Genomic DNA, 26613 nt, shown 5'->3' with positions numbered 1-26613 from the left:
GTTAAGAGACGGCCATGGCAGTGTGGGAGGAGCAGTGGAGGTGCTTGTGTTGGGGCATTCCGTTCTTGGGACATGAGTCAAGGGCTGGAGGGTTTGGGGATGTCCTTACTTTGCCTTCACTGAGCTCTGGTCAGTGAAGCAGCGTTAATGGGCTCACGGAATTGGAACTGTAGGGAGACTCCAAGCCAGGGGTGTGGGTGGAACTGCTTCCCTAAAATGGGTCTTGTAAGATTTCCCTTTCAGGGGGTGGGTTAGTGAAAGGTGGGTTTGCCCTTCACTGTAACAGAGTTATGGTTGGGAGCTGGTCTTTGATAGGAAGGAAGGGACTGCATTTCTCTTCAATAGAGTAATAGTGACAAGAATGGGTGAGTTAGGGGTGTTAGTGTCAGCTACAGAGAGATTTCCAACTCTGTCTGCCAAAGCAGTAACATCTGCAGATATTTTTGCTTCTGCCCAGCAAGATCAAGTACTTACCAAGTATCAGATTAATTTATTTGGAGGGGTTCTGGACTGAGTCTTCTGAATAGATTTTTTGTGATGTTGAACATGGTGTTGTTCTTGGGGGTTTTGATTACAGTAGTGTAAGCCAGTTAACATTATAGAGCAAATCCTGCCTATACTGCTAATTTTGAATAGCCAAGCTGAACATTATGGTTGTTTGCTCATTTCCAAAGTAAGAAACAAGAGCTAAATGACTTCAGCTACCTCAGTTTTGCCTCAGGATGGCCTTCAGCCATAGCTCTGCCAGCTTCAACCGTTTTTGCATATTCAATGTTGAGCTGATCTGGGGAAATTTAACCTAATGTGCTCTTACAGTACATTAACAGGAGAGAGAGATGCAGAGAAAGGACCTGGAAGGGAGGGAATGCTGGAGCAGCTCCTCAGCTGTCATCAGGGAGTTGTTCAGAGGTTTGAAGAGAGATGGAAAAAAAAGCAGGAATTCAGAGCAAGTTGTTCAGGAGAGCAATCCAGCCTCTGAGGAGGTTAAAAAGGCCTTGCAGAACAAATGGGACATGTAGGTAAAATGACTGTGTGTCATGTTCTCAGGTTTAAGAACATTTTTCTTCCATGGCTTTCTGTCATTAGGATAAACAGCACTTTGATTCAGCTGTGGCTTAGCTGGCGATTGCAGCCATCACTTGATGGGACCTGTAGGTACAACCTGGTACCAAAGGTCAGTTTGGGAATGGGAGAAACAAAGGAAGCCCTGATAGAGGTGGAGGCGGAAAAACAGTGAGTGAGGAGCCCTATCAGCTGGGCAGAGGGCAGAGGCTGGCTGCTCTGCTCAGGGACTTGGGACTTACAGACCCCACACCAATCATTCCCTCCAGCCAAGGGGGGAGGAGTTTGCTGCAGCTGCTGCTGGACCCTTCCTCCTGCCATGCCTTCAGTGAGGCACTGCCACCCAGACAACCAGTGCCCTCCTGGTGCCATGCCAGCATGTCCCTGAGGGTCCCACTACCTGCTCAGGGCTAGGGCAGGGCTGCAGTTCCCTCCTGGGGCTTCTCTCTGCCCTAGGCACTGACTGGAGCAGTGACGACACTGTCTTCTCTGGCTGACCAGACAGTGCTCCCCTGGCCACTGCTTCCCTGAAGCGACAACTCTCCTGACTCCACCCTGACTAGTGCTGATTGAGGCTTTTCTGAGGCAAGGATTTTGCCAGGGTAGTGCCCTGTAAATGTATTTTCAGGATGGGTGGCTGCCAGGCTCTGAGGAGCTGGGCACCATTCCAGGCCTGCCCTCTTGTCCAGCTCAGTGTCTTGCCAGGTCCCTCAGGATCCCTGATGTCTCCCCAGTTCTTTATTCCCTGTTGACTTACGTCTTCCTTGTAGGCAGGTTTTCCCTCCATCATACCAGTATGTGTAAAATGGAGGCAATAGATTCCAAGAAGAATCCTCATTCCTTGCTTTTAGGGTTTATTTCCCATCCCATATTCAGCCATTAGCCACATGAGTTCTGCTGTTACGAGGAACTTTCTGTGCTGAGACATCTCTTGCAAGTTCCTGCCCGTGATATATCAAATTTGGCTTTGTGCTAGTGGTGTTTTGGACATTCCTGCTTGCAGTTTGTTTTCTGTAAGTCCCTGATTTCATCTCTCCCAGAGCAGCTTTAAAAAACACGTTCCCATGATCTTTCCACATACTTTTATCAGATATTATTTTCATGTTTACTTAGCCACCGCACTGTATTGCAGGATGTAGACCTGGAGTCTATGCTGTTGCAAGTACAGTGCCACCAGTTATATACCATTTAAACTAGTCAGTCATTTCACTGTCTTTCTCTTGAGAGTTTTTATATAGCGATATTTTGTGGGTCTGGAGGATTCAAGGATTTTTATTTTTTTGCATTAGAGACAAATAAAAGAATCCTGTTGATTTGTGGAGCACTGACCACCTCAAGGCATTGGGTAATACACTTGAGAGTAACTACAAGATAAACACCAGGGAGAAAACTCCAAAGAAGAAAGAAATACCTGTATACAAGGCCATCTCCCATGCTGTTCACACAGCTATCCCTGTTTATACCCACTGAAAATCTGACCTGCAGCCTTCATCTTTGTAGACCAGCATTGTGTGTGGCAGCAGGTGTTAACAGGGAACACAAACACAGCAGCTTTTCTGGTTTGTGCTGCTTCAGTTTTAATATCTGCAACATCTTACAAAACGACATTCCTATAACTTGTGTAGCATGAAGGAGGGCAGTGGAACATGTGCTGGACTGTATTTTAACTGCAGTAGTAAAAACCAGCTTTAAATCCTTGCGTAAATTCATCATGGTCCTCTTCAAAGTATTATCTTTCCTGTGTTTGTTTTTTGTTTTCTTTTTACTGTTGTTTAATACCAAATAGCCACAGGAACTGCATATATCTTTTGGTTTGGAAAACCAAGCAAAACAAGGACAGACTTTTAAGAGCTTGATTACAGTTTATTTTTGTTGCATGTAATTTTCAATGAGACTGGTTTATTCTTACAGCTGTAATAAGCATGGCAGATCTGAAAGCTGTTTCGTGATTGCTGGGTCTCCTTGTTTGTCTCTGATGATGGAGGTGTCTTAATTACTGTTTGTTTTCATAAACTTTAAGGATTAGTCATCCTTTGATGCCAGATGATTCAGTTATACCATACATTTTCAAATCTTCATGTTCAAAGGCTTGATAGAGTTGGGTTCGGATAGGAGATTTTGAAACATACTGCTTCGACCCACAGTTAGTCTTTCAGCTGAAGTGTTCCTGTATGTCATGGCTAGCTCCTAATCTGTTTATGTGGAGATCTGACAGGTTTGGAAGGTCCCTTTTAATGTGGATACTTCTGTTATTCCATCTGTCTCTGTAACTTTCATTTGCTGGGTGAATGAAAATCATCTCCAGATCCTGTTGACACAAGGGGCGGTGACTAGAACGTGGGTCTGAATTCCTTGCTTCATGAAGGAAAAGGCAGATCTCCATTGGCTTTAAGAAGGCCAGGATTGTGCTTTAGCTTCTGTTACTGTCATTCAGAGGTTCTCGATAGTTATGTCCACAGAGCCAGAAAAATGTTTCTGGGAGCTGGGAATGTGATGGGTTTTTCCAGCCACCACTCTCATTTTGTGACACTGTTGTTCCAATTTTGGAAGGGCAAGGGAATGATATTCATAGTGTGAAGATTGATTTGGAGCATTAAATCCCCGTCAACACACACAAGTAAACCGTGACTGGGAGAATTGTAGTGTTAATTGTGGATGCTTTATTTGGTAGTAACAGGAGCTTTTGGCTGGACCAGCCTTTATGGCTTTGTCATGTAACTTTTGTAAAGACATCCGGCCTCTCCTGTCTTTCTGCTCTCTCATCTCTCTTCTTTATGCATCTGTGTGATATGTGGTCTTGTTTGCTGGGACAGTCACTTTGCAGCAGAAGTTTCCTTATAAAAGCTATTAATGGGAGTTCTTGTGAATAAGTCCTGCGTTATTGCAGGATGTGAGTAGGAATGATTGCCACTTCCTAAGGTGATGTTCAGGTCCTGTTTTTTGTAGACCTGAGCACTTTACATTCAGAGGGCTCTGGAGATACCAATTTGTAAATAATAATACGTACTACAAACCAATCTAATGTCTTCACTGTCAGCCTTTGACATGTACAGAAGATTGTGCTAAAAGTGGCAGTTTGCAAGAACAACCACTGATTTGAATTCATATAGAAGTTTATTGTGATATGTGTGAAAACTGAGTTGCTTAAAACTTCAAACTGAAATGAATGGGAAGCTGTTTTATCTCTTGGGGGGGAAAGAAAATGGTTTCAAACTGCTGAACTTGAATAAACAAGTAGTCTGTGCAATAAATAGTTACATGATGCACAATTAAGATAAAAGATGATGAGCATGCTAACATTTTGTATGGGTTTGGCTACATTAAAATTAGAGGTATATAGTTATCTGTCTTCAGTTCTGAACTATAACCATGTTAATATGTCTCAGTACATACCTCATCGTATTTTATAGGTGGCAAAAGTGGAATATGTTAGAAAAAAGCCAAAATTAAAAGAAGTTCTGGTGAGATTAGAAGAGCATATGGAATGCACCTGTACATCATCAAATACTAATTCAGATTATAGAGAAGAAGAAACTGGTATGTTTTCCTTTTATTTTTGCTTTAATGCGGATTTCATATGGGCTTTATTTTTATATTAGTAAAGAATGCAAAGCAAATGTTGCTTCCAGTGAACTCAGTAGAGAAGCTCCCAGCTACTTCTCTGTGTGTTGAGGATGGAAAATTAGGGACAGTTTGTGCTGTATAAGGAGTTTGGATCTCAAGTTCAAAATGTATCAGTTCTCATTAGGTTAGCCTTTAAATAAATGTGAATTCCCAGTAGTATTCAGGTCTTGCTTCACTAAGTTAAAGGTTCTCATGTTGCAGCTTATTGGTGAACTCTGTTTCCTAATTTCTTTAGACCTGGTGGAGATAGGACTAAGTCTGATGTTTACTTGACCTTGGGGAAAATATTGATGAAATTAATGTAAAGCATTTCGGAATAAATTCAGTATTGCGGTGTAAGGAGTTAAGTTTTGAACAACATTGCCCATTCCTGTAGTTTTCTTACGTACATATAGTCAAGGATTTTTCCATTGTCACATTAAACCTAAATTTGCTTTATCAAGACAACATTTACAACAAATTACAATGGGGAAAGATTTATGGGGAAAACACTTTAATCTGGCTGTCATAAAATCTTTCTAAATTAATCTAAAATCATCATCTAAAATCTTAGCTCAGATCTTCTTACTAGGGTGGAATCCATGCACATCTTGACACATGTATTATGGAACCCTACTACAGTGGAAAGGACATCTCCCTTTCTTCTGATACTGGTCCAGGCCAGACTCAGAAGTTTGTTTTGCACCTCTACAGGAAATTTAAGAGTGCAGTAGACCCAGCCCAAAACCGAGTCAGTGAAGAGTAGATAAATATAGGAGGAAAGCTGCCCAAAGGTGATGGATTTTGTCGGTGGCTGGGTAAGAAAGGGCTTTCTGTACTGTCTCCATCCAGCATGGAGACATAAACCTGGTCCAAGCAAATGTAAATTTCAGTTGCTATGTACAGAGCAGAAGAATTAGAATTTGTATTAGGGCAAAGTTAGACCTCTGCTGTGATTTTATTGGACATCAGTTTATAATCTGAGCTGAGTGTTTAGTTGAAACTAGGTGGAGTTATGAGTAGACAAGTACATTTAAAGTGGCTATTTTTAATGTGTCTATGGTTTGATGTATTTTCTATGTCTTCTGTTTGGGAAAAAAGTTTCAAGTTTCATTTGATCAGTTTCAGTTTTCCAAATTGTCTTTAATTGCCAAAGACCAAGCACTTACGATTTTAAGATGATTTTTTTTCTGATATGTGTAAAAAAAGGGGTAGAATTGTCATGGGAAAATACAGATTTCTAGGATTTAATTACTGATAGGAACAAGATTTGCACCAGCAAGTGCATGGGGAGCTGAAAATAGCCTAACTCCAGAGCTGAAAGCAAATGTTGAGTACTGCATGGTAACAGTAATTGTAGCTGGATCTTGGGAATGACGTATGCAATGCCAACTTCGTTTATTATTTCTTTACTTTTGTATAATTACTTTGTAAACAGAATGTCAAATCAGATGTTATAAAGTTATTACTTTAATGCAAAGGATAATGAGATTTCTTTGAAATGTAAACGGTTTGAGTATTTATTACTTCAGTGTTCAACAAAATGCGTTACCTTAGGGCTTTTTACCAGCCCTGCCCTTATGTTAACAGGAAGGCCTAGGGAATCAGGTAAAAAACGGAAACGAAAAAAGTTAAAACCAACATAAAACCTACTGGAACTATTTGATATTCAGGTAGGACCTATATGCTGAACACCCTAATAGCACAAGTACTGGAAAACTTAATCAAATACCATCACTTCAACTTAATCACTGTTCAAAATCTTGACACTTGCTACCTCAAGGCTGCAAAGAGATTAGATTTGATTGCCTTTGATAATTCTACCTGCTGGTATTTTCCCTTTAAGCTCCACATCACCATCAGCATCTTACATTCTTGAGCTACTCCTTTTCTTGCCTTTTCCATTTCTTTTTTTTATTGGAGGGTGCTAATACTTCAGCTTCTGAAATCTCAAGTTCCATTGCCTCTGCTTGTGTTTCATTATTATTGATTTCTGAGGTCAAAGCAGCACATAATAATGCATGAATGAATTACCAGGTTACAAAGAGTTGTGTTCCCAGTCCTTGGCTGTGAAACATTGAGTGTACATATAGCAAATACTGTTTTGTGTGTGACCATCAAACCCAGGTTGTGGCATGAACTGGGATTGATTGTTCCTGCACCTGATCATCTACCTTCCTGGCAAGGAAGATGCTTAGAAATACCACTTTTTGTGTTGCAGGGCCCTGTGTTATTTACACCAGAAAATTAAGATTTTTTTTCCTCTATTCAGTCTCAGTAGGATGATGACAGTCAATCATCAAAATTCATGAGGTTTTCAGTGTAGTGAAAAACTAACACCCTCTCAGTGCAAAAATGACTGAAATCCTTTGGCCAATATATTAGCAATGTATGATGATGGCGATACACATTCCAAATTAAATATGGAATTTCCATTTCTAAATGACTTGAAAGTATGTAAACTGCAGCACTTACAACTGATTCTAGTATTTGGAGTGGGGATGATTTGGATTTTGCAGTGTATTTGCCTAACGCCTCGATGATGGTGAATTTAATTTCTAGCCCCTGTTTTTGCACATAAACTCCCAGTGGCAGTTTTCATTTATACTGATGTATCATTTCTGAAGAATGCTAAACTTGATATCCTGTTTCAGATTAACAGGTATTTATTGGGAGTAGTGTGATAGAAGCAAAGATTTTCTAAAATTCAACTTTAAAAGTGAGCATGTAAACTCAATCAAAACAGCATTTAGAACTTCTTGTCCCAGGTTAGTGACTCTTCATGCAGAACAGTTTTTTTAAAGTCATCTACTTCGAGGACTGGACCTTTGATTCTAATCATAGAGTTATTGTATCTTTTTTCTCTCCTACAGATGTAAGGTGAAAATAAGCTAGAAAAAAAACTTCTCTCTGGGACATGGATGTACATGGTTTGTTACATTCCTGAACCTACTATGTATGGTGCTTATTGACTGTATACTTTATTTGTTCTCCTTTGTGAAAAACTGACTCAAAAGGACACTTAATGAGAACAAAGAGACAATGTACATTTGTTTAATGTGACATCAAAGCAAGTATTGTAGCACTCTGTGAAACAATAGGAAGCTTCCCTGTCCAAAAAAGAAAAAAATGAAAGAAAAACAGAAAAGAAAAAAAAGACAGTTGAATGAATGGAGGATACCAAAAGTACTCAAAAACATGACAAAAATCTAAGTGAATAGTGAATTTCTGTCAGAGCAGTCAACGGTGCTTTACGTCAAGAAATGTGCCTGCGTTCTTGATGAAGATGGATGGACACTGGTGGACTTCAGGCACAAAAAAAGCAGGAATGTATGAAATGATCAAATGCCACGCAAACACTATAGAACAATACATCCTTGCTTGGTGGTGTTTTAAAAGTCTATACAAAAAAACCTTCTGGGGAGCCTTAAGTGGATTTTTTTTTACACCATAAAGTGATTATTAAGTTTTCTTTTTACTCTTTGCCTAGCTTTTTATTATCTCTTGGACTACATTTGCCAATAACACATATAAAAGACTGGTATAACAATAAGCAGAACACAAAACATTATGGTATTTCTCCTCGTGGGATGCAAACTAATGAGATGTATTAAAATAAAAATGGTATACCTATGCATAATTTTCTAGACGTTTCTTGGTTTATGTTCCCCAACCTCCCCCGTAATTTAAAGCATTACATAAAAGAAAAAAAAGAGAAAAAAAAGAGATGTGCGTAAACAAATCATAGGCTATCCATGCAAAAATCTTTTTTTTAACTTTAAGACTTATGCCAGTTGCCTATTAGTGATATTGTGTTAGCAATTGTCATTCTTATCAGTATACAGATACTTTTATTTCACATGTTGGAGCTGTGTGAAATGTACAAATTCTTGTATCTGCATTGTATAATGTCGTGGCATGGGAACTACCTTGCTGCAAATATTTGAACAAAACCTAAAATTCTTTATTTTTGGTAAGATGTTATGCTTTATGTGTATTCAACAGAAATATGTGTTTTTGTAAAGGTGAAGTTTGTATTTTTATCTAAAAATTAACAGTTTTATATACCTGAGAAAGCCTGCTATGTTTTCTTGAACCAAAAAAAAAAAAAAGAAAAAAGAAAAAAAAAGCATTTTGTGGTCATATTTTTGTAGTAGAATAGCCCAAATAACATCAAAATCTATTTTAACTATAGCAGGGCAGATAAAATACTCTGGCACCAGCTCCTGTTTTTCCAAAGTGCCAAAGGATTAAATGTTCAGTTCCCCACAGATTGCAGTGGGAGCCACATGGCTAAATCCTTCTGTATTGCTTTGGAAATTTAGGGCTGTGCCAGATATGACATGGCTACTCACTTGGCCAAAATCACTGCCCCACCCCAGTAGTTTGGATTACGTACCCTTTGTTTGATTTGGATTATCACATTGGATATGTAAAATGAACTACTGGATTCTTTTATTTGCAAAACATCTACAAAGAGATGAAAGAGTTTTCTTAGTTTGGAACAGCAAAAAAGTTTGTCTTGAAGACAGTGTTTCCACTCAAATAAAAATATCTTCAGATGTGAATGAACTGCAGAAACTTAAAGCAACAAAAGAGAGCAAGATTTTTAACCTTTCCATTTCTCTAAATATAGTTCAAACATTCCCCTCCAGTTCCTGTAGCTATGTCCAATTTCAACCAAACAAAGCAATGTTAGCTAACAGGCATTATTGGCTTCAGATGCTAATGCAGAGATAGAGTTAGTCACCGTTCTATTTTGTGATCATTTTCCCAGTGTATTTGTTGAGCACCAAAACTGGAAATACATTTAACTAAGATTGTCTGTGCTTGTTTTCCACTAAGTGTACTGTTCACAATGTTATGCACATGAATGTATGTGTCTGCGTTTAAAAAAGTGTATAAAATGTAATTTATATATTTATGTTTCAGTGGGATGCCAATAATGTTGCTCCGTTCCTTTTTTGTCTAAAAGATATCTAATGAAAAAACCAAACATATATCCATTAAAATCATGTAAATGAAAAGCATTATGTGACCCACTCAGACACTGTGCAGGTATGAAAGGCTGTCAAAGTCACTTAAGTGGAATAATTTGAAAAGCAACTCTGAGAGTCCCGTGGTTGCACTGGCATAAGAAGGTTGTGTTCGGATCTGTGGGCCAGCTCCACTCCTGGAGTATCCTGGAGCTCTGCTGATTTACATCACGAGGGAGTCTGGCCTTGTAGTAAATCTTGAAAACAAAGCAAACCAAGAGGCACGTGTTTTGTTGGTGCCAGCAAATAAAAGTGTTATGCCAAATTCAGCAAACCAGGAGAGAAGGAAGACTGAATGGAGTCCTTTCCAGTAGTCCTTGTTTGAGACTTGTAGTCTCGAGTAAATTTTGTTAGGAGGAATGAAACGCACACGAGTCTTTGTTCTCAAGCACAGTGTTTATATGGCATGCGGCAGAAAACACAACGATCTCAGGGCTATATTCTCAGCTACTATAAATTAGCAAATGTTTCTGACTTCAGCTGCCCCTAAGCTAATTTACATCAGATGGGGATCCAGTCCATGGTTTTTAAATTACGAGGAGTAGTGTCACAACATGAGCATCACATCCTGTAGTCCAGCTGAGATCTTACCTGCCAGCCTTTCCAACGTTGCAGGCCTTGGCATTAGTCCTTTGAAGTGGCAGATAAAACCAGAAGGAACAGGAACATTAAAGGTTGTGACATGGGAGACGTTAATTCAAAGTTAAGTTGGACATTTCAAGGGCCATATCCTCAGCTGGTGTAAATCACCATCACTCCATTGCCTGCAGTGGAGCTGTACCACCTTACACCACTTGAGGGGCTGGTCCCTCATTCTTGCTCATCCCTTCCACTCCTCGGTCCCGCAGGGATCCCAGATTGTCGTGTATGGTTAATGTAATCCTGTGTTCTCTAATACTTAAGCACAATAAGTGAATATAAGAATGAGTGTCAGACTTAACTTTGAATGTCCAAGCTCTGAAATGGTTTGTTTCACCATTGTGGCTGTAAATTAAACAGTTCTCTGTGCATTTGTGAATGCCGTGTCATATCTTCTTCTGCTGTCTTCTGGAGGTGGAGTCCTTCTGGACTTGTAATGTGCTGCATTTGGAGTGTTAGAGGGAAGGGTGTCAGCAATTGGAGCCACAAGGTATCTGATTGATAGCTCTGTTATTTGTGGGGTGGGAGGCTCATAAGGGGCTTAATGGAGTTGAGTATGATACTTGTCATAAGTTGCACTTCCATGCAATGCTTAAACACCCTGTTGGTTTTGTCCTTCCACATTGTAGGTAGCAATCTGGGGATAAAATACTTTTCTGTTTCACATTCTGCAGCCACTTCCGCTGTTGGTCTGATTGCATCTTTTTTTGAGGTCTTGTCTGAGCAGAAAATAGAAACAGAGGGAACTGTGCAAAACCAATGTCAGTGTTACAATATGGTGCGTGATCACTGATCTCTAGTCAATTCAGTACATTTAATTCTGTGCTTCATCTTTCCAGTCCTTTCAGTTGCTTTTGTTGAATGAAATCAAGGATTACGTGCCAGTTTGCTGTCCTTTTTTCCTGTCCTCCGTCCTGCCTGGCGTTTGCTTTATTATGCAGTGCATGGTGACTCCACGCAGTTGCTCCTCTCCAGCCTTGGAGGTTCCTAGGCAGCCCCAGCACTTGTCTTTGGGCTTAGGCTGTTTAATCTGCTTGGAACAGCATCTGTGGGTCTTCTGCCTCTCATGGGCTTCAGCATTCCAGCTATGAGGTTCTCTTGCCTGTGCTCCTCAGGTCCATGTTGCCTGTCTGTGGTCTGTTTTTCAGTTGTTCTCTGCCTGACTTTCCCATCCCTCTGTTTTTGTCTCTCAGAAATGATTTTCCCTTCCTAAGATGTGTTTCATATCTTTTTCCTCCTGCATGACAGAACAGCCTTTGATCTCTTTGTCTCCAAATCAGCTGCTTTATCTGTGAACCCCTAGATCCTGTCTCCCAAACTTACAGTTTCAACTTACAGTTCCAAACTTACCTCCCAACCATGAAAGAGAAATGCTGTTGTATAGACATATGTTTGTGGAGAGAAAAAGGTTCAGCTTTGCATTTGGAAAAATACCCGTTACTGAAGACTCTTTGCTAAAGCTCTGTCAAGTTCCAGCAACAGTGTGACTCTAGAACAGTGGCATTGAAGCTATTCCAGAGATATGGCAGTTTAGTTAAAGATCAGTGGCCCCATTTATGATTTAATTTGAAAGTTTCAGATTTTATTTCAAAGTTTCAAAACTAGCTTGGATTTGCATGCTCATATTTTACTGAAAATTGAAGGAAATCGTGCTTGTAGACGTGGTCCATGACTTTGAAAATCTTGCTGGCAATAGTTATCTGACCCTCTCTTGGGCTGGAAATTGTGGTTGCTTTAAAACAGACACCATGTGGAGGCTTTCAATTAAGTAATTTTCTTGGTGTTTCTAATGCACAGCTTTTGGTGCTAACAGATTTCAGAGTCAGGTAAACTCAAAAGAATCCCACCTAAATTTCCTTTAATTTCAGGTAACAGAGAAAAGCCTATCAGTGCCGCATTCCTCAAAAATCAGCCTTATTTTGTATTTATTATTCAATTTGATTGCTGTCTGTGTTCCCACATTTTGATAGCAAGGCATTATTCCCTGAGCTTTTCTGCGCTGCTCTTTGCTGTAGCATCTCTGTGGCACAGCCTTGAACTGGTTTGTATTCATATCTCCTCTGAAATAAAGAACTATTGTTATCCCATTTTAGGCGAGACCGAGGCATGGAGAAAAGACTGTGCAAGGTCATACAGCAAGGCTGTGGCAGAACCAGGGATAGGACTCAGATCTGAGTGCTCATCCAGTGCCCTAAATCACACGACCATCTTCCCTTTCCAAGAATGAATCCTTGCACCCTTAGAGCTAAATACTGAAAAGATTGAGGGTAAGTCATTTTGCCTAATTACTGTACGTTGGATACATGATCAAAAGCCACTGCCGTATTGTCAGAGAACGTAGTGACTGATGAAAATCCATCTTTCTGCCCATGCAATTAAGCAGCCTTTTATCCTACCATGAGCTAGTAATTTCCTTCTTCTGAAAGGAGTCAGGCTTTTGTGACCTACAGTGAAAATTAGGCACATGGAGCATGACTCAGATTTTATGGGAATTTACAAAAATTCAGTAGACAATTTTCATTCTACTTCAGTTCAGTGTCATTCCTTCCTTTTATGGTGTGGGTGACATTTCCTCAGGGAACTGTTTTTATCATGGGCCCAATCCTGATTTTTTTTCCCAGGCTCTAACGTGGAAAAACACTCTAAGAGATGCCCATGTTTGCTCTTCTTCAAACCAGTGCCTGAGCAGTCTCCTAGCTTTGGACAAACATCCTGGTGACCTCAGGCAAATGGAGCAGAGTTGATGCTTTCTTAATTTTTTAAGTAGGATGTGCCTTCCTGGCACAGCATCCCAGTTGTAGGATGGGGGTCTTCATGCTCATAGAGGGTTGAAGTATGTTGTAAGCAACCCTAAAGATGAAATGGCACGACTGGTATATACAACTAGGAAGACAGTTGGAAGAATTCCACTCTCTTCTGCTCCCATGGATACTGCCATTTTTGAACTAAACACTTGTTCTTTTCAGGGACAGTACTTTCTTGGCATGGGTGGATTTAGGACTGCAGTCACTAATGCCAGGGAGCTCATTTAAGATCTGTTTGGGTACTTCAGAAAATATAATTTGAAAACTCAGAGTTGTACTGATAACAGACAAATTTGAGATGGGAAAAATTAATGAGAGCAAATTTCATGTGAAATCTGGCAACTATCAGCTTAGGGGGAAAAATTGATTAGAAAGTAGAATAAAGATGAAAAGCTCAACCACTCTTTTTTTCAGCTGGGGAATGTCACGTCTCCCTTTAGTCATTCTATTTACTTGCTGCATCAGGCTAAAGTATATGCTGAAGTAGCTCAGAATCACTACAATATGTAAAAAGTTATGGCTGGTCCTTGCTAAAGTGCTCCTATGATCATGGCATATGACTGTGAGGTGGGGCCTGCAATCACAGTTGTAAATCGAAGAACAAGTCATAGGTTAGGTTCTGTTTTCCTTAGATACTGTCTCTAAGTTTGTTTTCTGTATGGTAGTCTCCAGTGACGTTGGGTCAGCTTTCCAATTAGGTGTAAAGTCACGGATACCTAGTTCCCAGCCTGGAAGTAAGGAAGTGCTGACTCATGGTCTTGTTCATAACCAATAGATGAAATTTTGGGAACACACTCATGATAGAATTTCTGTCACTGAAGGTTTCAGTGACACATTTTTCCAGTCTTATCTCCTTCCTCTGGAGGGGAATCCAATCACTATTATATTCGACTCATTAACAGGCCATCAAATCTGACTTGGTTTGAATTTTGAGTAACTCAAAATTTGGGCTAGTACTTATGCAGGCCAGTTGTCTTCCAGGAACTTAGATAAAAATATGCAAAAAAAGGCTCACCTGTGTGTGCCTCAAAGGAAAAGAAATTCACACATGAAGGCTGGAGTAGTCCCTCAAACCAGGGAATGGGGAGCCAAGTTTGTAACAAGTGTTACACATTCAGCTTCAGATCAAACTTGGTGTTTTGGCCTCTATGTACTGTTTTTGATCTTGCAAAATGAAGGCAACTGGTTTTACTGTCCATCTTTGAGAGTAGCTGATAAGACCAGGTATGCAAAAAGCAGAAATACCCAGAGATGCAGTTGAGTCCATAGTGCTTGAAATCCCCTGGGGATTTTGAAAACTTCCTGATTCTGGAAAGCCATCACAAATAAATAGAAGAAAAGCATTTTAAACACTACTGAAAATCCCACCCTGGATTATTTGGCAGCTGAAAAAAGAATAAAAAAAAAGATAGGTACTTATAATGGTCATTCAATGACAGAGTAGGTATTCATAGAGAATGCTCATGCTTAAATCTCTCAGCAGTTAATTATCATCTTTACAGACCATAATACTGGAATACTTCACTTATCAATACATCAGGGCTTGGATGAACTTTGAGACGCATGAAAAGGAGACACTCCTTGGGCTCGTGGTAGCTCTGTGTTCTAGTAACTGATCAACCATTACATAATTGGTCAGATCACCAACTTGCATAAATAGATACAACTTCATTGACTTCAGTAGAGGTGACAGGTACCCGAGAACTGACCCGAAACTCTTGCCACAAAGCAGATAATGGTTTCGTATTTTGCTGTTTAGCGTTGTAAAAATAGACTCATTTCCTGGAGCAGTTAAACAAGAAAATGGAGAAAAGCAATTTCCCACAGAGACTCATCCACACTGGAATTCGCTGAGGTCCCCGGATGTGAACATGTTCTGGTAGAAAACATAAAACAGCAACTTTGTTTAGGGAAGCCTCTGACCTGTCAAAAATGCAGAGCATTTCTTACCAGACTTTTCCTTGGCAATTAGCGGGTAGAATTACTCATAGAAATTGTTTTGTTTGCTCACAAGGGGAGAAGTAAGACATAAATTCAAGATAGCCCCTGTTTGACCACAAGAAAAAAGACTGTTCACAGAGGGCCTGTGGGTGAAGTGCTGAGTGGCCTCAGCTCCCTTTGGGGATGAACTCAAATTTTTAGACCTCAGCAAAGTATGAAGAGCCCCTCCAGACATGTTGGGCATCCCTAGCTGTGATTTTTTCAGCAATTTAAGGGATTTGATGTCCAAGTTTAATTCATTTTCATGTGACCTTCCAGAAATGTTTGTTGCCTTCAGAATGGCTGTGTTCTGAAGAGAGGCTAATTTCAACCCAGTGATGTGACCATGCTTTCCATCCCTATATAGCAGCATTCAAACCTTAGGTTTGCTCTTTGGTGTAGGTGTTTCCCAGCAGTGACTTTTTAAGTGCCCCATTCACTGCTGGAACAGTACTGGAACACTGCTGGAACAGGCTGACATTTCAGATGGGGAGTTCCTCTCACTCCAGCCATGCTTCACCTTAGCGCTTTGGCTTTACATGTGTTTTCTGTATAAAGGTGGTGCTGGTTTACACTGAAGACCAGGGAAGTCTCAAGAGGCCAGATTTTCTGCTATGGGCCGTGTTCCGTTACTGCTGGAGTCTGTTGCCCAGCTGTGTCAGCTGTGGGGGTCCAGAGAAGGAGGGAGAGATGCTCCAGAACTTCGAGGAAGTGGGCTGAGGGCTCTGTGCTCACACACACTTGGAAGTGAAGACATTTCTTGGTCCAGACTCACCCACAGTAAAATACTCTGCTCAGAGGTCTCTTTGGAGCCAGGAAGCTGCTCAAAAACTGCTTCAAGGTCTGAATTCCTCTTGACTGCAATGGGTTTCCACAGTAAAAATGACAGGAGCAATTTATCCCAGATAGAGTGGTTTCTTCAGCAGGCCATGTAGGAGTTGGGCAGGTTAATGCTCAGCTCATGTCCTGTACTGATTGCCCCTAATACTGCTTTTAAATCAAATTTTAACTCTTTATTCTGGAATATGTATTTCATAGATGGGCTTCAGAAGAGCTTGCCTAACAGCTTGTATCCATTTGCTGTGAAGAGCCTGCTGGCCCATCCCAAATGGTTAGGCTATGCCTTCATGGCTAATAGGGGTTTTGGGACCTTGCAGCTGGGATTAGCAAGTGCAAATGTTTCCTATTAGCTCCCTGCATACTCTGAGTTGTGATTCATCAAGACAGACAGTGGAAAGCTGAACTTGAGGCATGCGAGATGTTTCTTTGAAGTTACTCCTGCTTAAAGTTAGGCATGATCTGAGTTGGCTTGCTAAGCTGAGCCCCTGAAGAGCCCACTCTGTACTAACATAGTGTAGCTTAGCCTTTTACTCTTATGCATTGTCCAGAGTGATGTTGTTTCAGAAGAGTCTAAAACCCTTCAGTAAACCATTCCATAGTAAGGAGGGAAAGCTGTAACTATTCAGTGGCTTTCTACCAGCAAGTTCAACTTCACTAGAGAGCCCGTAGCCCATAGCCATGTCTGCTCTCTCTGGGCCTCTAAGGCCTTTTCCTTCCTTATTTTCCTCAGCATGTTTATTTTCTAAGGCAAGTGAGAAAAATATCTTTAAATGGTACCTTAAAAAGGTGGGAAATTAAGCAGATCATATAATCTTGATTCCTTTATCTCACTTAATTAAGGAGAAGTTTGCCAATAGTGATCTGGTATTTCCTAAAGCAAGCATACATGAAGAACACTTTGAGGAACTTCAAAAGAATTTTCAGGCTAGATCAGGAAAAGATAAAACCAGAAGTGGGAACTTCTAATACACTTTATAGCTCATTACTTACAGGAAGTACATTGTTGCATAGGATACAAATGAATTCTGCAGGATGAGGTTTCCAAAAGAAAAATAAAATGGCACCTTCTCTATCTTAGAGGAAAGGTCTGAGGGCTTTTGCAATTATGACAGATATGCAGTGGATATGTATGGTCATATCACCTGGATAGAGTCTATCTCTGGAAAAAGGCTATTTAGAGTTTCAAGTGTGTACACTATTGAATTTCTGCAGCAACTTCCTGGTCTAGCTGCGAAAAGTGATAAAGCAAATGGTGAAAGTCTACCTTGTTTTCAGTTGCTCTGTACTACACCCCAGAGGGCAGAAGTGCTGCCCTGTGTGTAGCTGGCTCTGAGAAGGATGGCAGGAACACAAATTTGAGTGACTAAGAATGAACATGTGAACTTGGTGCTGATGTTCCCAATCAGGTAGTGAGGCCAGCAAAGTGTAAACAGCAAAATGGATAGTCTCGTTTACCACTGACACTTGTCTGGAAAATTGCTATTTGACAGTCATAATTAACTAAGCTGAAGAAGTAATTCTAAAATCCTGATTTTGGAATCCCAAGCTGCTGGATTTACTGTTAGTGAGTTAATACTCTCAGAAACGTTGTGATACAGGAATATTTCACATTTGTAAAGCACACAGAAATCCTAAGGATAACAGGTAACAGTTTTCTACTGTTTGAAGAGTTCCCTGGGGTAGTCAGGCCCCTCAATGGTGTCTGGAGAGCTGAGGGGTTGTGTCCCATGCTCAGCTCGTGGTTTCAAGTCCAGGTGAGCTGTCCCCAAGTCAGCAGCACCTGGTGCTGGGTGCACCTTTGTGACATGCAGTTATTGCACACTTGCTGGTTACCTTGTGCTCTCCACCACGGGGGTATGTCCACCTGCCAGCTCCTGCATTTCGCTCAGACTGGAAGGATAACTTTGCTGTGTGTATGAATGCATTTTAGGTGACAGAGCTTTTCCATCAGGACTGAAGCACATGGGTAGTGAAGCTTGAACATCTCTTCCCTGTGTACAGGCAAGATATGTAAATATGGGGTTAGTTGCTCTTTGTATCTTCAGGGCCCCAGTTATTTCTAAACCTGTAGTCACTGGAAGGCTGTCTTACGGAAAATCCAGAGGCTTTGCCCTTGTGAAAGTTTCTACTCTTGCTTCAAAGTGAGATTTGGACTTCTGAGTCTCAAAGATGCTTTTGCAAGTGTTATTCTGTCTTTCTGCTTTTCTATAAATCAACCTGCTTGGCCTGAACAGAATGTTTAAATAATAAACAGCTGAAGGACAGTCTGATCACTTCTTTCTGAGTGTTTCCCATGGGGAGTGCTTGGGGTCACATGGCATCTGCTCTGACCTTAAGGACCTGCTTTCTGGAGGCTTTTTTACGATGCTGACAAAGCTCACATTTTAACTAGCTGTTAAATAAGCCAGTCAGTGGTAACTATTCAGGACAGGGATTAGAAGAGTATTCTTGCTAGGATACAAGATGGCTCTGTCCATGTGCTGGCCAGGGATGAAGGGCTGGAAAACTGTGGTGGAAGAGACTATTAATGTGATTTTCCACAACTTTCCTTGCAGCTGCACTTTTGAGAGGAGAGAGAGAGATGGCTAGGCTTGCAGTAACATGTTGTGCCGTCATAAATGCTACAGCCACCATCTGTTTCCAGCCCACGACTTGAAAGAAAACTGAGCAGTAATCTCATAATTCACATGAGCATTTTACACTTGTGAACCCTTCCCAACCTTTGTCTAATAATGAGGGGAGTACATGGTGCTAAGTTTTGTATTTTCCCTGCACTTTTTAGTGGGTTTTTTTGTATGTCTCTCTCTGTTTTGTTGTTTTGTGGGGTTTTTTTCCATAAAAAAGTGTTTCACTGGGAGGAAAATCAGACCAGTTCCACAGACAAAAGAAACATATTGAAGGCAAAATACCAATTCCATTGATCTTGCTGGCAAAATTCTCCAGGAGGAGGTGAATTTAACATTCCTCACTGTGTCTGCCTTATTTACTTGTTGATTAAAAGAAAGACAGTAGAAAGTGATGAGGCAAGTTGAGCTGCCCTTTCCCTGTAGAAGCAGAGCCACTAAAATAGCTGGACGTGCACATTTTAAACCCAAACTGCCAGAGAGGATGGTAATGGTAGGTTGGATTTTAATGAAAACAAATTCTTCTGCTAATCTTTGCTTGGGGCTGGCCCTCCACAGGATTAAGGATACCACCTGCTGTGCCAAAGACATGCTCAGGTTCGAGGCTGCTGGTGGGTGGGAAGAACACAAACATCTGAGAGTGACTCTGCTGAGCAATCCCAGTCTGTCCTGTTGCAATGCCCTCAGGGAAGCCAAAGAGTTGAGATCCTTTAGTTGATGGAAATACTGCTCCCCTCCAGCCTGCAAAGCAATGATAGCATCATTAAGGATTTCTTCTTGGCTGTTCTGCAAAATCCAAGGGCTGCTGTTTCTCTAGGCCTCTTCTCGTCTTTGGACCCAATTTGCACACCTTCTCCAAACACAGCCAGCTGAATGAACTCCTCCTCTCCTCTGGCCTTAGGAACAATGGCTTTCATCATCTCCACCAGACTGCAGAGCAGTTTAAAGATGGAAGGGCTTCTAATTTCATATATTCCACTGCTGCTAGAACTATAAATCATCAATGGACTGAATTTATAGCCAAATGCAAGCAAGTGAAATTTATTTTGTGTTGTTATATGTATGGTCAAACTGTCCAAGATGTTGCCAAACAAAAAACTGAGCTGCTGATGGGCAACCCATTCAATCTATTCTCATTGTATTTAAAAATAATAAATAACTTTCAATCAAAGGAACTTATTTTGACACGTGCTACCTGTTGGGTGATCCTCAGTATCTCCAGGATGTGTCTGTAGGTGGAAGAAAGCTGCCAGCTATTGCCATGTCCAGCAGATATGACACGAAGTTCTACCAACAAAAGGTTTGTAGTCTCACTAGTGTTTGGGACAGGTTAAGGAGCCACCTTCTTTTTTAGACTACTTGCTGTTCTGAGAGTGTTTGGGCAGGTAGTAAGTGTGCACAGAGGCCACATCCAGCCACATGGACCTCTGCTTGAATCAATGACAAATCTCCATTGACCTGTGTACATCAGTGGTCCTTCTTCTGTCTTGCAGTTTGATGACAGGTGGATTGTTGGTGGATCTCTGGGGTCTGGAAAGCTGGCCTGTGTCTATTTTGGTGCCTTGTGATGGTGATGAGCTAAAAAGGAGATAGTAGAAACTCTTCAAGCTGCTGGGATCTGAATCATATATTTCTGTATGATTTTCTTACAGAATGAACAAGCCTGGAAGGTTATTTTTGTGTTTTACCCAGGCTCATTAATTATAGCTGGGGAGGTGTTGGGAGCTGTCGTATTAAGTGGCCTTTCCCTGCTTGCTCCTGTTGTCCTGCCTGATTCAATCTCTGCAGCCTCCCACCCCCTTGTCTGCCGTTTATGGCCACATCTGGAGTGTCTCCCTGCACAGTGCTGGTAGGACCCTCCTCTCTGCCAGCATACACATCATGGCTTTTGGTGTCCGTGGAGTTATAGGCATCTTTCCCAACACTTGTTTTTGCATGAGAGGGGAAAGAGAGAAGGGGCACGGGAAGGGCAATTGGCAGGGAAGGCCTCTGACATGGAATTCCCAGGAACAGGATTTGCACATTTTATGACCGTTCAGATGGAAATGCAGTGGAGCTGAATTATTCCCCCTTAATCCTGCTCTCTCACTTTCCTCCCAGCAGCCTCTTCCCCTCCAGTTTAGGTAATACAGAAGCTTATAAACAAATCCCACTGCATGAAAAATAGCAAGGACGGGGGGGGGGGAGAAAAAGGACCTGGGTTAGGGCTGTGATGGATAGACAGGTGGAAGGCAGGCACCACAAGGGAGGATGAATGGTAAAAGCCTTTGATGGAAACACTAAAGAGCTATTGAAAATCCAAGGGGTAGGGGGAGGGAAGAGAAAGAATAGCAGGAGGAGGGAAGGCAAGGGAGCCGTGCCCCCGTCCCCCCGCCCTCTTTCTCAGGATGTTGAAAGTATTTGTCCTTCGTTACAAAATGATTGAACTGCCGCCAGGCCAGGCCACCCTTCCAGCCATTGCACTGGGAAACTGGCACTTCTGAAAGCCTTGTTGCCTCTCAAATTTTATAGCTTTCCCTTTTTGTGGGAGTTCTTGTTTTGTGCTATTTGCAGGATTGTTTTCAGATTTGCTGCGTATCAAAGAAACTATATTTTGTTGTTCTGACAAACACAGAATCCAGGTAATGAAAAGAAGAATTAAAAAATAAAGGCCCATTTTTATCAGAATACCCAGCTGCCTGCCTTTTCTTGAGTCAGAATTTCATACATTTTGTATTCACTGTGTGAATTTGGTTTACCTCTAGTACTTTTTGAAGGAGAAATTTCATGCTGTAAATAAAGCTTCTACTTTACTAATGTCTCTGTTTGCACAAAAGAGGTGCCTGTTCTTCATAGTGGGAGTAGTGAGTATGATCTTGTATCATCCAGAAAACATTTTTTGCATCAGGTATGCGTAGACAACAGTGGGAAAAGATAGTGTTTTCCATTTTCAGAATGGTCCCTGAAGTTCTGCGATGTCTTTGTCCTGCAGGATCTACAGATGGGAAGAACTATTGAAGATTTGCATACGAGACTGTTCTGCTGCCAGAGGCTGTATTTATACCATGTATTTATATGTGTATGTATTTATATAAGCCTGATGCTTGGAAAGGACTGAAGCCATGTGTGTTCTCAAGAATTAGATTTGCGTGTGTGTAGATGCAGCCTCCACCCCCGCTCCTGTTAACCAGGGGAGGGCCCAGGGCTATGGTGTCTCCCTGATGACACTTGTGCCATCCCTGTTAGAGGGGTTGAGGAGCTTGTGGTGCCTTGGCCAGGTGGGTGATCAGGGCTGTCCCTGGGCAGGTGCCTGCTCTGCATGTGTGGCTGGTACAAGTCCTTCCATCCCATCAGCTGCACTGCCCTCACTGCAGCCCCAAGGGCGCTTCTCTGAGGGCACCGTGCAGACAGTCAGCTGTCTATTGCCTCCAAGTTTAGATCCTGGGATTAGGTCTCTGATGGGCTGGCCATGACATATAATTAAAATAGTCCTAGGAGAACAAACAGGCAAAATGTGACCCATACAAAACTGAGTACTGGGTGGCTATATTTGCTTGAAAACAAATCTCTCCACTAACATAATTTGCAACAGCAATTTCCACCTAACATCTCCAGTGCCTGGTTACGATCATTATTGTTTGCAGTGCCCTGAGAGGTAACACTGCCTTTATCCCCACTTCCAAAAGAGGAGAAAGGGTAAGTCGTTCTCTCAAGGTTAGATGGGGAGTCACTGAAGATGGTGCTCCAGTTTCCTGCCTTCAAAGGAATTTGCTGCAGTGACCAAAGCAAACAGTTCCTGCTGTTACCACACCGGACTGTGGCGTGTCATTCGCACTTTGTATCTGAGATGCTGTGTCTGGGTAGGTATCACTGTCCTTGTGAACTAACTTTTAGTTGTGGAGCGTGGGTGAACACTTGTCATCATGCCAGGATGACACAAAGTCTAGAAATTATGATGGCAATTCAGGTCATGGGATAATGGGGGAAAAAATGCTGTCTCAGAAGTGTCCCCGTCTGGTGTGACTGATCGCGATTGTTTAAGCTGCAGGACACGGCTGTGGCAAAGATCAGGTTGTAGCTGATATGAATCATGCCTTGAAATAACACTTTCCTTCTTACATTGTGAAAATTACAGCGGTATGGGAAGTAAGGGAAAATGGGATTTCCCTGGAGGTTAAAGATTTTCCTTTAATCAGCTTTCATAATGTTAATTAAACGTTTGGAACAATGGCTCAGTCCTGGGATCCGCCCGCTCTTGCATAACTATCTCACAATACCGTTTTCACTTTCATGTTTATTTGCCAGCATGATTCAAAGTGAGAGCTGAGGAAGATCGCCGCACTAAGGAGCTATTTGGGATTTGGGAAAACTCACCTCGCTCTCTTGCCTCTCCTAGAGAGAGAGGACCCCAACTCTCCCCTCCCAAGGAGGAGCAGCCCAGAGGGATCACAGCACTTTGTCTGTCATCATCACCCCATCTGCAAATGGGGCTAATAAAAACTTACTGGTATTTTGAGGCTGGTACATATAAATATATACCCACCCATATGGAGAAAAGGGTGTGTTTATAGAGATCAGTACGTGGATAGATCTATTCCGGGGAGGTAAGATAGATTACAGTGCCACTTGTTCCTTGAATTTTTCACTCTCTCTGTGCTATGTGCCCATGGGAGGCATCGTCTCTGGTCCTTCAAGCAATGGGCTTAATATAACCCAGTCTCATATCACACACACATGGGGCATTCTGGAGAAGAGAAAATTTGGAGAATGGTGCACAGGCAGGGGATGACATTGATTACTCCAGAGACCACACACCAGGAGAATGGGAGGTGCACCGGGCACATTTCCTGGGCCTCTTGGAGGCAGACTGGGACGTCTCTCCTGGTGGTCTGAGATGTGTCAGTGGGCCCCAGAGCTGGTCTAGCGACCTGCTAAGAGCACCCACCAGCCACACACGTGCAAGGGGTGCACATGCATCCACAGCACAGCCTGGCCACTTTGTTCTTCAAGTTAGAAAAGACTTTTTTCAAAAATGAGGTATTAAAATGTACAAATGTCAGACACTATCAGAAAAAAAAGAAAAGAACCTTTTATATTTTAGGTCAAAGTGTTATCTAGCTCAAGATTTCTAAATATGTGCAAAATGCAGTTTCTGCAGAAGGATCATTAATCAGCTGCTGGAAGAACTGCCTTTTCTGCCTTTTTTAAGCTGTAAAGACGAAAACAAAAAGCGGTGAGTGCCGGGGCAGCTCCATTTTCCCATTGTACGGATGGTGGGTCTTGGAGCAAGAGGGCACCTTTATCCGTGAGGGCTCCTGCTTCCCTAGCAACATGTTAACATCTCTGCAAAAGCTGTTTAAATATGCCGAGCCGCTTGCCATGCAAACTCTACACAGCAGTTTCCCTGTTGACACATGCTTTTGTCTGCTCAGAGGAGGTGCTCGGTAAACATCAGCATTAGACGGTTTTTATGTTACTTATTTCTGAATCATTGGTTCTAAATTAGTAGCTCAGAGGCACATACCTTTTGTACAGGCAGGGAAGGGATTGCCTCTTCTCCCCACCTTTGGAAACTTTGACCTGCCAAGATCACAAACTGTAGGAAATCTCAGAGGCGAAGTCCCAGGTACCGCCAGCAGTAAAAGCTCGGAGTAAACAGATTAGGTGTGTTTGAAAAATGTTTTAAGGGAGCTTGGGCTATCTGGTTCAGTTTCCATATACCACAAGCAAGATTAATTTCAAGACTGATTTTGGTGGCATGAAGCCGCCTTCCTTAATAGAGGAATTGGCTGTGTAATTTATATATATTTATATTTACTTTTTTTCCTGTTTGACAGTGCAGGACATGAGGAATCGAAACTTCTTCTCCACACCCCTTTGATTAGCACAGGAGTGGCAGGAGGAATTGTTTCTCTTTTAGTCATTCTGGACAACCTTTGAGCCCAACTTTTCCACCCTGTTCCCGTTAGGAAGCTGCAGAGGCCACACGAGTGGGTTCCTGGCCAGCTGGGAGCTGTCAGCTGCCTTCAAAGCCTTGGCCAGCCCTTCTGTGATAAATCCATGGAGAGGTGTGTAATGTGCATGGTATCAGCCCTGTATCCCGCTCAGTTCCTGTCCCAGGGATAAAACTCTTTTAAAAATGGAGTACCAAAGGGGTAAACCTATTTCTTGAACTTTTAAGTCAGTTTATGGAGCTGTCAAGGGTGTTAGTGTTGGGTCTTACTTGTCCTCAACTGAGGGCTGCTGGTTGTAGGTTTTACTACCCTTTCACAGGAGTGGGGTGGTTAAGCCCTGAAAGCTGAACTGGTCCCTCCTGAATCCTTCCTTGCAGATGGCAAAGAGCATTGTTAGTTTACACAAAAAGAGAAATGCAGAATCCTGTCTACATATTTTGGGCTGAGACAAATGGAAATTTTGTTGTCAGTCTGGCTTGGCATCACCTTTCCAATTCTCTTCTGTTTGGTCTCTCTGTGATTCATCTCTCCATTTCACTTCTTTTTTGTTTGCTCCATAATTGCTGGCTTAACCTGGAGGCATGAGGCTTCCTTGTGGAAACATCACCAGGCTGTCAGTCAGCCATGGAGAGGTGGTACAGCTGGTACAGTCCTTCCTCCCTCTCAGGAGTGAGTGAATCATCCCTTGAATATGCAATATCATCCAGGACAGGAGCCAGGATTCTCAACAGGCACATGAATTCCAGCATCTCTGGAAACATTATTTCCACATTTTGGGCAGACTAAGAGACAGTAAGTAAATAAGCAAGCTGTGGCATTTGCAATCTCTGTAGTTTTATTTAAAGTGACTGCCTGTGCTCTAAATGCTTGTGTGGGTATTAAAAATACAAAGAGAAAAGCGTGTATCCTTGATCTGATACTGCCCAAGGCAGCTTCACAGTATGGCCCATTTAATGCCATTGAGCAGTCCATTGAACAGTTAAGAACCCACCAGAAACAGTAACTGCCTGCTTTCCTCCTGAAAACTCACATGAACCAACACATCCCAAACCCTCTCTCTTGCTGGCCTTCAGATTTCGCTGTTGAAACAGTGTCCATGCTGGCTCTTGGTCCTGCATGAGGTTGTTTCCCATTGCCCTCACACAGAAGCAGCAAAAGGCACACAAGCTCCTTCCCTCAGTCAAGATCTTCAAAAGTGTCTCCTTTCACATAAAAGGCCAATTTCCCATGATTTCTCCTGGGCTATGGGTGGAATGTATCTGGAGAATCAGGGAGTATTCACTGCATCATCAGATAGTCCATGACACAGCATTTTGCAACATCAACTGGTTTTCCTGAGGTCTCTGCTCTGCTCACGAATTCAATAAAACTGCCCCCAAATGAACATACAATGAGATTGCACTGTTGAACTTGCAAGAGATACAATGGGAAGGGAATACTGCTCTGACTGAGCTGGAAAATACTGGTCAGGAGGGCTATGATATGGTTTTGTCTACTCTGTTAGTATTACCAATAGCTAAGACTTTTCTGCTTTGCTTTTGTGCCAAGGTTATAGCTACGTGCTAACCTTCATCAGTCCTTCTGATGATAACGATGAAAGCAAAATACCATTAAAATTATCTTCCTATATGTTTAAACCACTCTGGCACTTTTCCAGGCAGTATTTGTGCCCCTGTTTATGCCGCAGACCCTGGTGACCCTGGAATACTTTTATTTACGACAGCATAAGCATCATTTCCATGGCAACATCCTTTTCAAGCTGCAGATTGAGGATTGCAATTTCCTGAGCAATAGAAGAAGCAATGGTGGATTTTTTTTCCCCTAATCAGCTAGTAGCAACTTTCATGTGCAAAACGACCAGCCACGACAAATCATTTAAAAGCTACATTATCATCAAGGCAATTTGAAAGCTCAGCATGGTTAGCCTAAAAATAAAAGAGAGCTAGATCCAGTTGTTTAATGGAAATGAAGATCGTGCAATGATATCCTCACTGCTGCTCCAGTAAATTGGCTTCAACGTGCTCTGCAATCCTGCCTAACGAGGAGCAGAGCAGTTCCTTTCACTGGAATGACACATTATTTACAGGAAGAC

At 41.8% G+C, this 26613-nt stretch overlaps 1 protein-coding gene across 8 annotated transcripts in view; it reads left to right on the top strand.

The window, feature by feature from the left end:
• Nucleotides 1-26613, top strand: part of PDGFA (platelet derived growth factor subunit A) — an 87704-nt gene that overhangs the window by 14020 nt on the left and 47071 nt on the right. For 2 of the 8 annotated variants that reach the window (XR_011699170.1, XR_011699169.1), the window contains exons 5-6: nt 4473-4599; nt 12434-12607. Coding sequence is in view for 4 of the 8 variants with exons in the window: in XM_071570795.1 (XP_071426896.1) it covers nt 4473-4599; nt 12434-12567 (261 nt within the window). In the remaining 4 variants the exon portion in view is untranslated. Of the gene's footprint in view, nt 1-4472; nt 4600-6255; nt 6339-7319; nt 7434-7538; nt 10712-12433; nt 12608-18519; nt 21239-26613 lie in introns of those variants that run through there. The other 6 variants (XR_011699171.1, XR_011699172.1, XM_071570795.1 and 3 more) reach the window with 6 other exon arrangements.

The sequence above is a fragment of the Pithys albifrons genome, chromosome 16 (genome assembly GCF_047495875.1).
Source record: "Pithys albifrons albifrons isolate INPA30051 chromosome 16, PitAlb_v1, whole genome shotgun sequence".
In the NCBI taxonomy this organism is placed as follows: Eukaryota; Metazoa; Chordata; class Aves; order Passeriformes; family Thamnophilidae; genus Pithys; species Pithys albifrons.
This window is presented reverse-complemented; position numbering and strand designations above follow the sequence as displayed.